Source organism: Mauremys reevesii, linkage group 1 (genome assembly GCF_016161935.1).
Source record: "Mauremys reevesii isolate NIE-2019 linkage group 1, ASM1616193v1, whole genome shotgun sequence".
NCBI lineage: Eukaryota > Metazoa > Chordata > Testudines > Geoemydidae > Mauremys > Mauremys reevesii.
Window position 1 is genome coordinate 67,745,676 of NC_052623.1, and position 16,355 is coordinate 67,762,030.

The following is a 16,355-nucleotide window of genomic DNA, read 5'->3' on the forward strand; positions in this document are numbered from 1 at the left end:
AAATGCACCAATTACTATGTAGTCTAATGTTACTGGACATTACACATCCAACACAAAACATTTTGTATCTTAAATGCCAAGGTTTATATAAATAATATAAAACTGAAAGTCCAGAAACTTAGAATTATTCATTTAAACCATGAGTCAGATGAAATGCGAAGTTTGGAAATCCCATTATATTATTTACATCCTGGGACATTAGAACAGTTTGTACTCATATAGTGCCTTTCATCCAAAGATCTCAGGTGGTCCAACAAAAGGTGGATGACATTTTTCTTGGAGGCTAAACTTAAATTCACCTATTACCCTTAGTTCAATATCATCTTAATGCTCTTGGTAATATCTACTGGAAGCCTCCTAAAACATTCATATTACACCGGAGTGTTTGCACCCTTTGAGTGCATAGACTTAAAATTAACTTGGAAGGTAGTATAACTATTATATAGCATAAATTTATATACAGCTAATGTACTAGGTGCTTCATAGAGGAGCTTACACTATAAACAGACAGACAACTTGGCGGAGAAAGGAAAAGTGACATAAGTGCATTGAGCTGTGCTATAAAACATGCATCTTGTTATACACGATATATTGTGCAATTTATTATACTCTGAAGGGAGGACAAGGATTTACTGGTCTCACATATGTCAATTCTTCCTGTCCTTTAAAAAAATATATTAAATAATCATCTTTGAATTTCTTCCCCTTGGTCAATGCTGTCTCAACATTAAGATGCTCTGGACACATGCAATATTCTAGTTGCAGCACCACTGGTGCATGGGTGGGAAGTAAAATCTTCAGATGTTTTGCAGGCATACTGCATTTGAAGACCCTCATAACTAATTTACTCACCATTATTACCCCCTTAGATCCTTCACATTTACACTGAGAAAATATTTTTCCCAATGAATACCAGTTTCAGATTATTTCCCAGAAGTATTCACTTGTATTTTGCCAAGCTGAAGCTCAATTTATTTCCTGTACATAATTCTAACATCTCTACATGTCTCTGTATGTTTTCCCCAGGCAGAGTGGGCTCCATGCCCGCAGACGCTCCAGGTAAACAAAATGTCCCGACCCACCAGCGGCTTACCCTGACGGCCAGGAGCCAAAGTTTGCCAACCCCTGAAATACAGGGTCAGTTTATGAAAGGGTCATACAGCTATTTTTACCTAACCATCTTGGAGGGTCGGCTTATAAATGAACGGGCTAATGAACGAGTATATATGGTATTAACTACATTAGGTCTAAGACCAATTACTGCAGCAATCCATTGACTACCTTCCCCTAAACTCAATACATGATGGTTTTATCATTACCTCTTCATTTATTATTTTCCTGGTTTAAGAGCTATGTAGTGGTGTTCATATCTAAAACAAGATGAATTTTTAGAAGGTAGTTTATATACACCAAATGCTTTACTAAATTCAACTGACATCTGTCTTTTGTTCAACTACTAGTTTTGTAATTTGATAAAAAAGCTTGTCTGTCATAAAATTTATTCTTGACTATTTCTTTTCAGTCACTGATCAAACATTCAAGGGCAGAAAATGAAAACTTCTGTATGGTACAATATATAATAATTTTATAGCATGCAATGTTATTTAGCTTAGTAAGTTTTAATTTGTGTTATGTACACATTGGCCTGCATTACTGCCTAGGTACCTGAATTCACTTCTTGTTCTTTGCTTTCATTGGTTAAAGGATTATCATGTAGTTTCAAGTAGATTTCAATTGCTGATCGAGCAGCCTTGAAATAGAAGGCATGTTTCCTGAGAACATCTTCCAGTCTCAGAAGGTCTACATAGGCCCGAAGAGTCATCTTTCTCATGCAGTATGTGTGGAAGTCAAACTGATCATCTGTTATCTCAAAAAAATGCTAAAAAAACCCAAAACAGAAGATCATACTTAAATCCTTTCACTAATTTTCTGTTCATTACCATCTAGATACAAAGTGGAGTAACAATTAGCATTATTTGCAACCCCAACATATCTAACATGGAAAATAAGAGAGAAACATTTACTGTAGAAATGTAGCTAAGAGAAATCTCCCCTCAATCTCTTTTAAAAAAAGAAAGCTAATTTAATCTACCCAACAAACAAACCGCCATCCCGTTGATGAAAATGGCATTTTTATTGTTCCGATTCCATCAGAAAATACTACCCCATTTTATTTTGCTTTTAAACAGTGTCTACATTTTTGAACAGGTAGAAGAGAGATGGCACATAGCACTGTAAGAATAGTTTTAGATAACAGCATGTCAAAAAGATTTATGGTTATTGGATTTTTCGTTTCAGTTTTTTTTAAATAATTATATTACAAAAAAAGATCTGTAATCCATTAAGTTAACACGCTGATTGTATAGCATTTTTTAAAACTGAAGTATCAAGATTTTTAAATGTGAAGAATGGCATGCTGAACTGATTGAGGCAATCAATATTTACACTGCATTATGAAAAAATGTATATAGGAAACAGACCAATCTTTTTACCTACTTACCCTTTCCACTTCATGACATTTTTTCAAGGCATCACCATACTTCGCTAGCCTCTGATAAGCTGAAGCGCATTCAGTCTGGAACCACATACACTGCATCTCATTTAGATTTTCCATAGCAGATGTTCCTTCCTAAAATGAAGATATTCATAACTGGTGAAACCAATAATTTATCAACTGCTGTTTTTCCCCCCTCACACATGACTTTTGTTACTAAACAACCATTCATTCATCTATAAACACATTTGCAATACAATAAAAAATGGCTATAACTGCAAAACCTCCCTTATTAAATAACTTGTGACATTCTGAAAAGAAAAAAAATAAGAAAAAAAGAAACTTTTGCTCCACTGATTCTTCTTCCAGACTCCTTGTTTCTTTAAGTGGTACTTCTGCAAAACCACATGGTCACAGATTAATATGCTTGAAAAATAATTCATTTTGCAGGGTAAAATCTCAATATTTTTTCAAGTTAAATCAAACAAGAAAGGACAATTCCCTCTTCTAAGATTAGGAGGCAGTGAAATATCAGACTCATTTTTATGAGAAACCTTAAGTTTCTGAAGGAGTAGTTTATTATTTTTTGCCTGAATCAGAGGAAGCACCTGCTAGTTTAAAACCAACAGGTATATTTACTGGTTTGTTGACAGTACCTCTACTGACCCCAAACAAATTTTTATACTCTGGATTTGGAATATTTTAAAAAAAAATCAATTAAGGAGGATTGTAGAATTTGTGTTTTGTAAATTTCAAGATTTTAGATCAATAAAAACTACTGAAAAAATTGGAAGGCATGTTCTATGAACTATCAAAATAATGACATACAAGAACCCAAATTCTCAAAACACTTAAGAGGAAAGGAAAACACTACTAAAATGTATGTCAGAATTAGATTGTTAAGTGTTAAATAACTTGTATCTTTGGCTTAATTCTGTTTTATCAATTAAACTATAGATACGGTAGATGGCATTACTACATATGAAGAAAATACTACAATTCTGTTCCATTAATATCGTCAGCTGATAAAAATATCAATAAACATCTAGATAAAAAACTTTCATAGTCAGATTATTCAACAGACGAGTCAAAGACTTCCATTGATATTCTAATAAAAAAAAGACATCTTATTTTCCATAGTACAAAAAACTTTATACAAAAACTAAATAGCACACTAAATCAAATTAAATCAAACCAGATCCTTCCCCACTCTGTTTATGGGAATCATCAGACTACACCGGGGTCGGCAACCTCTAGCACCCTGGCGGGCCGGGCCGGGCCGGTTTACTTGCTACGTCCGCAGGTTCGGCTGATCGCAGGTTCCACTGGGCGCGGTTTGCCGCTCCAGGCCAATGGGGGCTGCGGGAAGCGGCACGGGCAAGGGATGTGCTGGCCGCCGCTTCCCACTACCCCCATTGGCCTGGAGCGGTAAATCGCGGCCAGTGGGAGCCGCGATCGGCCGAACCTGCGGACCTGGCAGGTAAACAAACCAGCCTGGCCTGCCAGGGTGCTTACCCTGGCGGGCTGCATGTCAGAGGTTGCCGACCTCAGGACTACACTCTGGATTGCTACAGTTTCTGGAAACTGACAAGCGGTGAGCACCTTAGGTAAGAGAATGGTATTTTTGAAGTGCTGTTTAAACTTCTGGAACTATGCAAACTGTTTTGCAGAACCTTAGTTTTTACACTCATGTGAATGCAGACATCGTGGACTTTATAAGCAGGGGGCTACAAGCTAAGTTTTCAGGAGTGCATAAAAGTGGTTTAGGAAGCTAAATCCCATTTTCAAGTTACATCAATGGGAATTAGGCACTCACTAGTTAGGTGCTTTTGAAATCCTAATAGATATCTATCTGCATCTTTAAGTGCCAAAATAGCTTTGAAAATCCGGCCCTTAGAAGCTTAAGTCTTATTCAAATGACTTGGATTCAACATGAACAATTTGAAATGCAGCAGATTTGTTCTTGAACAATTAGTCCAAGTTACACAGCTTGACAATGACAATTTTCCAAGACAAGACAGCTATCAAGTGCGTGCCACAAAGTGACTTACTCTTGTATGTGTGGCAATGCATAAACATTTCTGGAGTAACGTCTGTGTTACATCATAGTCTGCTAGAAAATTACTTATTACTAATATTAAGTTATAATTACACAGGCAAGCATACCTTAATGGACACATCTCTCTAATGGATAGATTTCTGTTGTCACTCAAATCAGTTACTCTGGCAGAGATATGGTATCAGATAATTACATCTGATATATGTGATTTTCAAAATGAAAATACTACCAACCCCCTCTTTAAAATAATATTTCCTACCCTTGTAAACTTGGAACACATCTCCTCTGCATCTTTCACCATATTTGCTCGAAGCATATATTTTGCACATTTGGAGTTGATGAATCTATCTGCTGTATCCAAAGACTGTGCTTCATCCATCCATTTGGCAGCTTCCTTGAGATTACCTACATGCTGTTATGGGGGGGAAAAAAGTCATTTATCTTTCCTTCTTATATATATTTTTGACTAAATATAGACATTTATAGGTATTAGTACTTTGGCACCAGGGTTTATAAGCACCTTAGAAATATTAAGGATAGATTTTAGTCTTTATTTCCTGTGGACTTTCCAAAATGATCACTCATTGTAAGTTGTGATGTTTTACTCCATATTATAAACAAACTGGAAAGTGTGTTTACATTTTCTGACAGAACAGAGTGTCAAATAAAAAACAGAACAAATGACCATGCCCAAAACCAGAAAAATCACACTTATGAAAATTTCAACTGAGTAAGGGACCTCTCATAGCCTAAAATTACACACATTTAATTCAACTTTTTTACCTTGTAAATTTTTGCTTTTAAATAGAACAGTTCTATTAATGTTGGAGTGCTTGCAATTGCAGCATTAATGTATTCCAAGGCCAATGAACACTGGCCAAGTTTGTCAAAGTGCTGTGCCAGGAAATAACGAACCCAAAGTAGTGTCGTTGGGGGCTCCTTCTCTCCATTTTCTGTAACAAAACAGATATAAAATTACAGTGGCCAATAAGGCTGAAGACTTCATTTGGGGGAAAAACACAAAAAAAACCTTGATAAATTCAGCAAATATTTGCTAAATTGTTTTCATTTGCAAAAAGGTAGAGATAACTATTCTCTGGCAAAAGGCAGCAGCACTCCAACAATTATTGATAACTGTTAATACAGGGATTAGTAACTGAAATGTAATTTTAATACCTGTCTATTGAAACTTACCATATGGACTAAAAAAGTCACAGGTTTTCAGAGAGGCTTCGTAACCAGTAACAAGTTCTTGAATTATTTCTACCTATATATGAAAAATATAAATTTAAAAGTTTGCCTTAAAATACTATATATGTTGGAAATAGGCTCATGTTCACACTTTTACAGTTATAGCACATCACCTAAAAATACACTGAAGCAGTGTTTATGGAACTACACTACAATAAAAAGACACTTAACTGGGAAAAATATTGGATGGATCATGTGTGTATTCTAGAAACAGCAATGAGGTTCAGGGCCAGCCTGCAGAACCAGCAGAGCACCTGAGAGTAGCGGGGAGTGTGGGGCAGAAACATCAATTTCTGTTCTTCATCACTTTCACAAGATACCATTTGTTCATCTATGGTAGCTGTTCTACATTTTTTTCCCTCACTACATAGTCTTGAAAATGAACCATCAAAACCCAGTTAACTGTATTTGATTAGTCACTCCCTCCCAACGGCTGCTTAGGAAATATTTTAGGTACTTCAATTTTTGAATGCCCAACTTGAGACAACTTGAAGAGGGTTTGTTTCTGAAGAGGGTTGCAAGTATGCTTCTCAAAAGGATGAAGGGTGGAAAGGGGTATCTGGCTGAGTCCCTGTGAAATGACTACCTGAACACTGAGTTATTAATGAAGAGGGCAGTCAGAACCTTGGTTATATGACTCAGATTTTTAAATCTAAATAAAGAGGCCTGATTTTAAGAAGGTTGGTACTCAGCACTTTTTGAAAATCTGGCCCCTTCACTGTCTAATGTTGGTCACCCAAAAATTGAGGCACCTGAAATCAATAGTCTCTTTTGAAAATTTAGCTTACAACCTGAAATTTGCATTGTACAATCTTGACACAAATATACTCCCTGAAAGTAGTTGTGTAATATCATAAGAACCAATTGATTCTATTCTAGAGCAGACAACTTGGTAGTGTAATGCATCTGCTCCTGAACGCTTTAAAATTCTTTAGCGCAATTCATTGTTTTGTAGCTAGGCTAATTGAGATTAAAAGTTGCCTTTCAAGTCTAGCAAGTATCCAACTTCTCAAGGGAACAAGAATAGAAATTAAGATGAACAGAAAGTTGTAATATGCATACAAAATACATTACATGCTGAAAAGCATTTAAATTTTGGGCTGAGAATGGTGCATACGGGAGGGGACAACTATGGACCAGTTACATAAACGCATTAGCTTTTCACCACCTAAAGATGTAAGTTGAAATCTGAATTATTACGCATAGAAGGCGTTTAGTGAAAACAATCTTCTCTCTATATACAACAAAATAATTACTAGGAAAAGAATAAATGATGGAAAAACCCTGCAAAATTAGCAAGATTTAAATCTGACGAAATGTGCAATATTTTGAAGACATACTTTTAAAAGTATGAGAACTAAAACACAAAAACTAAAGGTCACTCTAGAAGACCAAGTGAAGTGGTCAGAAGGGCTTATTTTAGGTGTAAACATACATATCTTAATGTGCCAGGAAATATCAAGTCTCATTTTTCAAAGTAAATTATTTCAGATTGGATCTGTAAAGTCCCATGAAGCCATTGTGAACTCTTCAAAAATTGTTATATTTATGAATGGTCATAAAGAGAGAGTTTTGGAAAAATCTCAACTGAAGTCATGTTTTTGGTTTAAAAAAAAAAATCTTAGGACTTGCATACTAGCCCTTTTTTTTTCCCCATAGGACTAACTTTTAACGAAGGAGAAAAAGTACTGAAGTGCCACATAGGCAAGTAGACAAAGGAGAGAAAACATATTTGGTACTGCTGTCAGACCTGCCACCTTCCATTTGTTGAAAGGACCTTGAAAGGACCAGCAGAAAACCTCTTATACCACCCTTTTCTTTTTTTAAGAGAATATTAAAATACCGAAAATATCAGTTTCCCCTTAAGCAGCAAGTTTGAGATATATAGCTACACTACACAAACAGAACAAGCAGGGGCAGCTCCAGGCCCCAGCACGCCAAGCGCGTGCTTGGGGTGGCATGCCGCGGGGGGCGCTCTGCCGGTCGCCGGGAGGGCGGCAGGCAGGCAGCCTTCGGCGGCGTGCCTGCGGGAGGTCCACCGGAGCCGCGGGACCGGCGACTGGCAGAGCACCCCCCGCGGTATGCCGCCGTGCTTGGGGCGGCGAAATGTCTAGAGCCGCCCCTGAGAACAAGTCACCTTTCCTTAGTGCTTTTCATTACTAATCTGAAGTGCTCCCAGACTTTAAATTCTTCTCATTTAACTACTGAAAAACTCAGATAATTTTTGTTGTGGTCAAGAAGCTTTACTAGATTGAGAGGCTTGAGCCTATTTATGTCAAGAGGAATTAAATCTTCATACTGACTTCAGAAATACTAAATATGCTTCATGAACCCATGTGAGCATTTTCTGGTTCCTATAGTGACACAGATTGTACTAAATTGCACTTGCTCTTTAACAAGATGCTAAGTTCTTCTTCCGGCAGCCTCAGCTCGCTGTGCCATCAGCACTCTGGGCGGCGGGGCTGCGAGCTCCTGCCAGGCAGCACGGCGGCAAGAGCCGCCGGCCTGCCCCAGTGCTCTAGACTTCACAGTGGCATGGCTGGCTCCAGCTGGGCGGCGCGGCTGCCAGTCCTGGTGCTCTGAGCAGCATGGTAAGGGACAGGCGGGTAGGATAAGTGGCAGGGGTGCCGCAGGAGAGTCAGAGGACAGGGAGCAGAGGGCTGTTGGATAGGCATGGGAGTCCCGGGAGCCCTGTCAAGGGACGGGGGGTTTGGATAGGTGTTGGGGCCCCAGGGGGGCAGTTAGGGGTGGGGGGTCCCAGGAGGAGGCAGTCAGGGGACATGGAGTGGGGGGGTTGCGGTCAGGGGTTTGAGGGGGGAGGCAATCAGGGGGTGGGAAGTGGTAGGGGGTGGATAAGGGGCAGGGGCAAGGCTGTTTAGAGAGGAACAGCCTTCCCTACCTGGCGCTCCATACAGTTTTGGAACCCTGATGTGGCCCTCAGGCCAAAAGGTTTGCCCACCCCTGCTCTAGTAAGAAGTACCCATTTCTTCTTTACTGCAATAGGTAACCTTCATAGTAATCAGGACTTAGACCAAATAGAGCTACAGGTCAGCGTTTGCATCCTGCATTCTGTCTGGAAGTATTATTAAGCCAATGCAGGCTTTTGACGGGTATAACATGCTCTAAACAACTGCCACAGTTAAAAAAGCACATCACCCCATTCTGCACTAATTGTAGATTCCAAAAAAAACTTGAGTGGATAACTACCACCCTGATCTCCAAAGCACCTGCTCTTATGACCTGCTCCAAACTTGCTCTTATGACATTTATATAACATGTTTTCACAGGTACTACTCAATCAAAATATGAGCTAGTTATATTTGAAAATGAAAGCATTGAATTACGAAGCTAAACAAAGCCCAATTATATCCTAAGTAAACTCTGCATTGTTTGTGTTTCTCAAATATATATTTTTATTGTACAAACTTAAATGCAAATAATGTGTATGCATCTTAAAGTCATACGTTATTTGTTATAAATGAATAGGTAATGGATTTCCAAAAATTCACGCAAATGCATTTTCTTAATTATTTTATTCTTGTGCATAAATAGCTCTTCTTGAGTGGACTAGTAATGAAAAATAAACTGTGTTCTCTTAAGTAAGAGATAGCATGGGGGAAATTAATATGCTTCTGTTAGTGTGGTAACTAGTCAATTTGACAGACAAGAACATTTTTAAATAAATCCTTTCAGAGACTAGCACAATAACTATCCAATTCCAGTTTTAGAGACTGCAATGACATGTTAAAATATTGACAAAACTATCTGCTGAATACTGAGTTAATGACATCTTGTATTACAGCATAGTCAAAATATGTTGCATCATGCTAAACACTCAAGATGGTTAACTAGATCACTGAATTAAATGACTAATGCATTGAAGTAAAATTATTCAATATTTTACTTTATGAAATTGTAAATGAAAGCAAAGAACAGAAGAAAAAAGGAATATAGTTTTTAAAAATTCACCACTGTATAACTTAGCATTTCATTTTGTTAAGTACTTAAACAATACTAGTTTATCAGCCATGATCACCAGTTTTAAGCAATGCCTTTTCAATTTTTTACAGCAAATAAAACCTTAATAAGTATTTCTACTGTATAAAGCTATTAATACAAAAAAGTTTTGAATAAATATTGTATTCCTCAGTACAATTTTCAGGAACAATCAGCACAATTAACATTTTAGCATAGATTTTAAGCACTACCTTCTGATTTCGTAGGATACAGGGCAGCTGTATCTACATTTTCTTCTTAGATAGACTAACTATGTTCAGTTCTATTTTCTTGTATGGTAGCCCCAGCAACTTGGAACAAAAGTAACTGAGATTCTTTAAAAGTAATGTATGTTGATTTCTGCATAGTACTTTGTGAAATCTCGGACTGAATCCGTCTTGCGATTTACAATTAAAGGCCACAAAAAATTCTATAAACGCATTTGTTGATTATTTATTAACTGAACACACGAACATGTGATTACAGCCATGCAGACACAAAGGCCTCTTCTACATGAAGAATATTTGTCAGTGTTTTTTTCCTGCACACGTGCTGCTTTGAGCATGGCTTAATGACATGGTAATAAAGACATTTGCATCCTGTTCATACTATGGCTTTTGCTGTTATAGCGGAGGTAGGGGGATGCACTAGTGAAGAAGAATTCTCACAAAATGTTCAGAGTAGACGTATCAATATGGTCTTGCCTAGACTGACAACAAATGAAGAGGAGACTAAACAAGTAGGGAAGGGGGAAAGATACAGCAGCCAGCTACAAGATCATATGGACACTCAAAGGGGTGTGCAAAGCATAGCTGATTTTATAACTATAAAGTGTATACATTAAATGAATACATAAAAATAATAGCCTTGATTTACTTTTCATGACCACAAGAATTAAAGTTGGTCAGTCTTGTGGGAATTTTTGCATGAAAAGGAGGTGGTGGTTTAGCAAAGCAATTCTGCGTCATGACCTTTTCCTTGATAATACCTAATAATCAGACATTTTGGAATCTATCTTGATATCTGAGGTTTAAATGTACTAAGTTTTTGTGTGTTTAAAATTTAACTCTTCATTGTTTTGCACTTTCTTAGTAATTTAGATAAGCTGTATTTTTTAGTGGTTAATGATAAAGCATATAAAAGCACCATACAAGACTTAAGTAGATATTACTTGTCTAGATGACTCTAAAGACAGCCTGTAGAAAAGTGAGTGAACTTGTCTACCAATTTTCTATTCCCAAAAGCAGCTTACACATTATGCATTCTGGTTCTCACCAAACTCCGTAAAGCAAAGATTTTTCCCAAGATTCTAGCCTGTTTAAAGTGTTTTTTTCTGTAGCAGTGAACAAATGATCCCAAATGGTTTCTGTGGGATGCTGAAGAGTGACATTATGTAACTCTCATTCTTGAGATTTTTTTAACTAAAAATGTTTTAAGGTCCCAGCAGTTTCAATTCTTCCTCCTCTGTAAACTGTAAATTCTGTAAATTGTTCAAGATTTGGAGGACTGAAAGAACTTGCTGGCAGAGCTCATGCTGCTACACTTCACCTTGAGTCTTAATTTTTCACAGCCTCACCAAACACTTATAGGGCATTTCAAAACTATCCAATCTCACTTTCGCCATCTAAGAGTCTGAAGAATATCAAATACAAGACGACACATTCAGGATTCAACAGTGTAAAGGAGAGAACATCCAGGGTATGAAAGTATTTACTTGATACAGTCAAGTTTGACTTGAGACAGCGATGTACTGATTTAATCACAGTCATGCAAGTTTATTTTGTCTCATTTGTAAAGCTTCCATTACACAGTCTACTGCATCGTTCCTATAAATTAAGTCCGCAGCATAATGAACAAGGTAATAAGCACACATTAATCTCTCCTTATTTTTACTTACCTTATACAGTAACTGGAATTCTTAGAGATGTTTGTCACTTCAGGCATGCATGAACCCCTTTTCCTTTGATTGGAGTCTTTTTGGTAGCACTGCCCATTTGATCTACACACGTGCCCTAGCTATCCCTATGCCCTGTACCGAGGGCACAGGGCAGTGTCTGACAAACCACCCTCAGTTCCTTCTCTTCTGCTAAGGCAAAGACTCCGAAACAAAGGGGAAGGAGGATAGATCGTGGCGCATTCACAGGGACACAAATCTCAAAGAACTCCTGCTACAATACAAGGTAAGTAACCACTCCTCCTTCCTCAAATAACATCCCTGAGGATGCTCCACTATAGGTGGATTCCCAAGCAGTACTACCTATAAAAGGTGGTGTTTTGCAGCCCAGTCTAAGACCGTTTGAAGAACAGCAGTTCCAAAAGCAGCATCTGCCCCGAGGCATGAACCAGAGAAAAATGGTCTGAAAAGGTGTGAACTGAAGCCCATGTGGCAGCTCCACAGACTTCTACAAATGAAACATTCTTCAAAAGAACTGCAGATGTAGACTGTGATCCAGTAGAACAGGCTGTAACTGTCGGAGGGAGCTAACAATTAGAAACCTCATAAGATAAATGCAGCCAGAAACTCATCTGGAGAGCCTTTGGGTTCAGATAGGGCCCCCTTTAACTCTATCTGTGAAAGAAACAAAATCTGTGAGAAGTCCTAAAAGGTGTAAGTTCTCGCTAGATAGAAAGCCAATGCTCCAATGTCTAAAGCGTGAAGAGTTGCTTCTTCTTTGGGGTAGTGAGGCTTAAGAGTAAAAAACCAGGAATTAAATGTTAAATTACTATGGAAATTGGAGGTTACCGGGGCGGGGGGAAGAGATTAAAAAAAAAAAGGAAGTGGTCTGGTAGATACCCTTCCTTGTAAAAGACACTGAAGAAGGTTCAGCCATTAACACCCCTAATTAAAGGAAGAGATTGCCACTAAAAAGGCAGTTCTCAGACAAATTTAACAGGGAACATTTGACTAGCAGCCTGAAGTGTGGTTTCATGGGGGAGATGAGGACAAGGTTCAGACCTCATGCTGGGGTAGGTTCTGTGACATACGGAAAGAGTTGTGAAGCCTTTAATGAATCAAGATTAGTAGGTGAGCAAATATTGAAAATCCTGCCACTGGAGAATGGAAGACAGTAATAGCAGCTACATGAACTTTAACAGAAGTCAAAGCTGAGCTCTCCAAAGCAAACAAGCAGTCCAAAATGTGTGACCGAATGGAATCAAGAGGGGAAAGACCCCACTATGTGCCCCATTGTTGGAATCTCTTCCATTTCTATAGATATGTTTTTCTAGTAGATGACTTTCTGCCACTCTTGAACAGCCCATTTCTATTCCTGACAGCCATCTAGGAGCCAAGACTTGAAACGCACTACAGAGAAGTTGGGACAAAGAACCTTCCAAGTTTTGGATCAGAAGATCAGGTATTAGTGGTAAACAAACTGATGGGCAAGATGAAAGGAGAACTAAGTATGGGAATTAAATTTGTCTCAGCCAGGCTAGTGCTATTAGAATAACTCTGGCTTTGTCTTGCCTGATTCTGGTCAGGATTTTTGAGTAGCAGTAGAGTTGGAGAAGAGGCCTACAGCAGGTTCCTAGACTAAGGGATAAAAAGGCATTGACTAATGAATGAGGACCCAGACCTGCCCTCAAACAAAATCTTTGCCATCACCACCAATAGGAAATGCCAAAGGGGTCTACCTCTGGAGAATTCCCAGGTAAAGAATATTTTCTTGAGGGTTGAGCATACTTTTCCCACCCATACCCAACAACCCTTCAAGTTCATACTCAGGCTCCTTCCCAGCAATTACTTCCCTCTCCCTCAGCTCCTCCATTACCCCTGACTCCCCCCCAAGCCTTTGCACTGCTTTCGAGAGGTGCGGGAAATACAGTTCAATACTGTAGTTTAAATTATTACTCAGAGTTCTGTATTAATATGCCTAGTAAGGAATCTATTTATCAAAAAACATTTCCTGTATTTTTTTTGTTGTTGTCTGTATTGTTAGACATACTTGCTGATGGGTATTTTGAAATAAATTACCAAAATAACTGAAACTCGTGTGATTATATTGTGTTATTTTGACAAATAAAATACAGAATTTAAAATATGTGCAGAATTTTTAACTTTTTGGTGCAGAATTCCCCCAGGAGTAAGAACTAGCTCCATGGCCATATCTTTAGGAGGGACTTCCCGTCTCAGAAGTGGCCCTTAAGAGGGACAGAGAATGGGATTGGAAATGGAAACAAAGTATATGGAGTCATCTGATGTTACAACCTCCAGAACCCACATCTTTGAAGTGATTAGTTCCCAAAATAGAAAGAAATGAGAAAGATGTTCTCAAAGGGCTAGAGTAGGTGGGTAGAACAATGCAGCTGATGATCTGCAACCCTCGAAAGGAATCAAAATGGTTGTTTGCCCAAAGACAAGGGCTGTCACAGTAGAGCCTGGAGGCCTCTTCTTTTGGAACAGAGGCCTTTTCCTAACGGGTTCTAATGATCTGCAACAGACCAGAAATTGAACACAGTGAAATCTCTGTGCTGTCTGTGGCCTGGTACGCTTTTTTTTTTTTTTGGTTTGTTTGCAAGGGTTTACATTCCAAGCAAGTGGAGGGTGCCCCTGAATCCTACAAAGAGAGGAAGGACTCATCAATGGAATCATTAGAACAGTTTAAAAGGGGAGATCTTAGATGGTATTTTGGACCTCTCTTGGGATTCCTGAATATTGTAGGCAGGGGGCACAACCCATGATGACTGCTGGACATGGATTTGGCTGCCTTGTCAGCTTCATTAAAAGATGTTTGCAGTGCTGTTCTTGCGATATTTCGAGCTGATAGCAAGAACAATTCCAAACTGTTCTTGAGGCAGATGGACAATAAAGGAATTTAATTTGGTGTAGTTTAATTATATTTATCTATTAAAGCTTGATAATTAGCAATACTAAATTATAATGTAGCAGATGAATAACTTTTGCAAATAAGTAAGTCCAGTTGTTTCTGATCCTGAGGTGGTATGGATCTGAAATGGTGCGGATCTGAAATGGTGCTATTTCATTCATTTATAGCATTGTCCACCAGCGAACTCGGGGCTGGGTTGAGAATAGGTACCAAGAACCCTTAGATGGAATAAAATTACTTCTGTCCACTTTTACAAGTTGGGGGCATAGTAGCCATGGTTTGCCATATCACCTTGGCTTGTTTGACTAAAGGACTCATTTATGGGTAAAGCTACCCTACCAGGAAAGGCAGCACAGAGGATATCCACTAGCTTGGTGCTGGGTCTCTCAGATCTCTACAAAGGGATTTTCAGGGAATAGGCAATTCTTTTCATGCCTAGAATTGTCTGAGCACAAAGGAGGAGGGAGCATAAATGCCTTGTCAGGTGAGGAGAAAGATATGTTAGTCTGAGGAGTAGCTTCCTCATCTGCTCACATCTCTTATTCCTTGAAGAATTCCCCTTAAGGAGGACAGGGATGGGAGGAATCAGGAAAAATATACATTTATTTCTGCTAGTTCTCACACTGAATAAGTATTTAGATGTACTAGAGTACTGTTTCCCCTAGGCTTCCCAGGGATCCCAGAATGACTGAGGAGGCCATACTGGAAGCGGGGGACACCCAGTGGGGTTCAAAACCAGGGAGCCTGCAGAGTGCACTTTGCACATCTGTATCTTGGAGTTTCTGTCACAGAACAACATCCAGGTGTAAGAGCTCTGGTTGGTAACTGAGCAAACCATACACAAAGATTTTAGTCTGAATAACTGCCCTCATCATAGTCCAGAGGAGGGGAAATTGATGGGAGTAGAAATTGAAGGCATTTTTGCCTGGGGGGAGGGGTGTACCAGGGAGTGCTTTGATACTGGGGACAAGAAAGATACTGTGTACTCATGAGCAGAAGGGACTCAGGTTCATCAGAAATGAGGAGTTCAGGGAGCCTAAATTCCTGCAGTACTAGGGTCAACTGAGTAAGAGGAGGCTGGTAAAAATCCAAGCCAAGTGATGTCAGTACCAGCAGCATTCTGGTCTCAGAACGTGGGGTGATCTGAGTGCCTGGTAGCCTTGCTTACTGTAGAGGATATGGATGGTGCTGTAGGTTCTGTAGTCAGTATCAGACCCCTTGAGGCTCTGAAGTCTCTTTTGTTGTCTTCATGGTGCCAAGCCACGATGGGTACTGTGGGTCTCAGAGTCACTCAAAGCCTTATTGGTCGGTACAGGCCACTGATATTGAAAGAACCTGGAGCCTCAGCAGTACTCTTTTTAGGACATGTGGTCTCTGAAATAGCAGGCCTCTGAGGTGACCTAGACCTCGTACTGCTGACCTCTAGAGCTTTTTTGGGGGGGAAGTCTTGGAGTCCCCCCTCTTCCAATTATTTCCTCAGTAGGAGTAACAGGTGAGTGGGCTACAGTGGAGGTTGAAGGGGCACTTTTGTTACCAAAGATCTGTTGTACAGGGGTGGTATTTGGGCATGTGCCTGTTCATGAGAAATCTAAGCTTTATCTTCCTGTTCTTTCTAGACCTACTCCAGAATCCAATACAAACTTGACGTCTACAAGGGATATGGATGTCCCCCAGGCAGTGAAGACTGTTAGAGTGCCCATCACTAACATGGAGAGACTCCAACAAGTTA

The 16,355-nt window shown here is 39.1% G+C and overlaps 1 protein-coding gene across 8 annotated transcripts in view; it reads right to left on the bottom strand.

The window, feature by feature from the left end:
- Nucleotides 1-16,355, bottom strand: part of NAA16 (N-alpha-acetyltransferase 16, NatA auxiliary subunit) — a 96,539-nt gene that overhangs the window by 7,372 nt on the left and 72,812 nt on the right. For 4 of the 8 annotated variants that reach the window (XM_039530279.1, XM_039530288.1, XM_039530296.1 and 1 more), the window contains 5 exons: nucleotides 5,748-5,820; nucleotides 5,337-5,506; nucleotides 4,813-4,965; nucleotides 2,501-2,629; nucleotides 1,666-1,879 (listed from right to left, as the gene is read on the bottom strand). In XM_039530279.1, the coding sequence (XP_039386213.1) occupies nucleotides 1,666-1,879; nucleotides 2,501-2,629; nucleotides 4,813-4,965; nucleotides 5,337-5,506; nucleotides 5,748-5,820 (739 nt within the window). Of the gene's footprint in view, nucleotides 1-1,665; nucleotides 1,880-2,492; nucleotides 2,630-4,812; nucleotides 4,966-5,336; nucleotides 5,507-5,747; nucleotides 5,821-16,355 lie in introns of those variants that run through there. The other 4 variants (XM_039530313.1, XM_039530319.1, XM_039530328.1 and 1 more) reach the window with 4 other exon arrangements.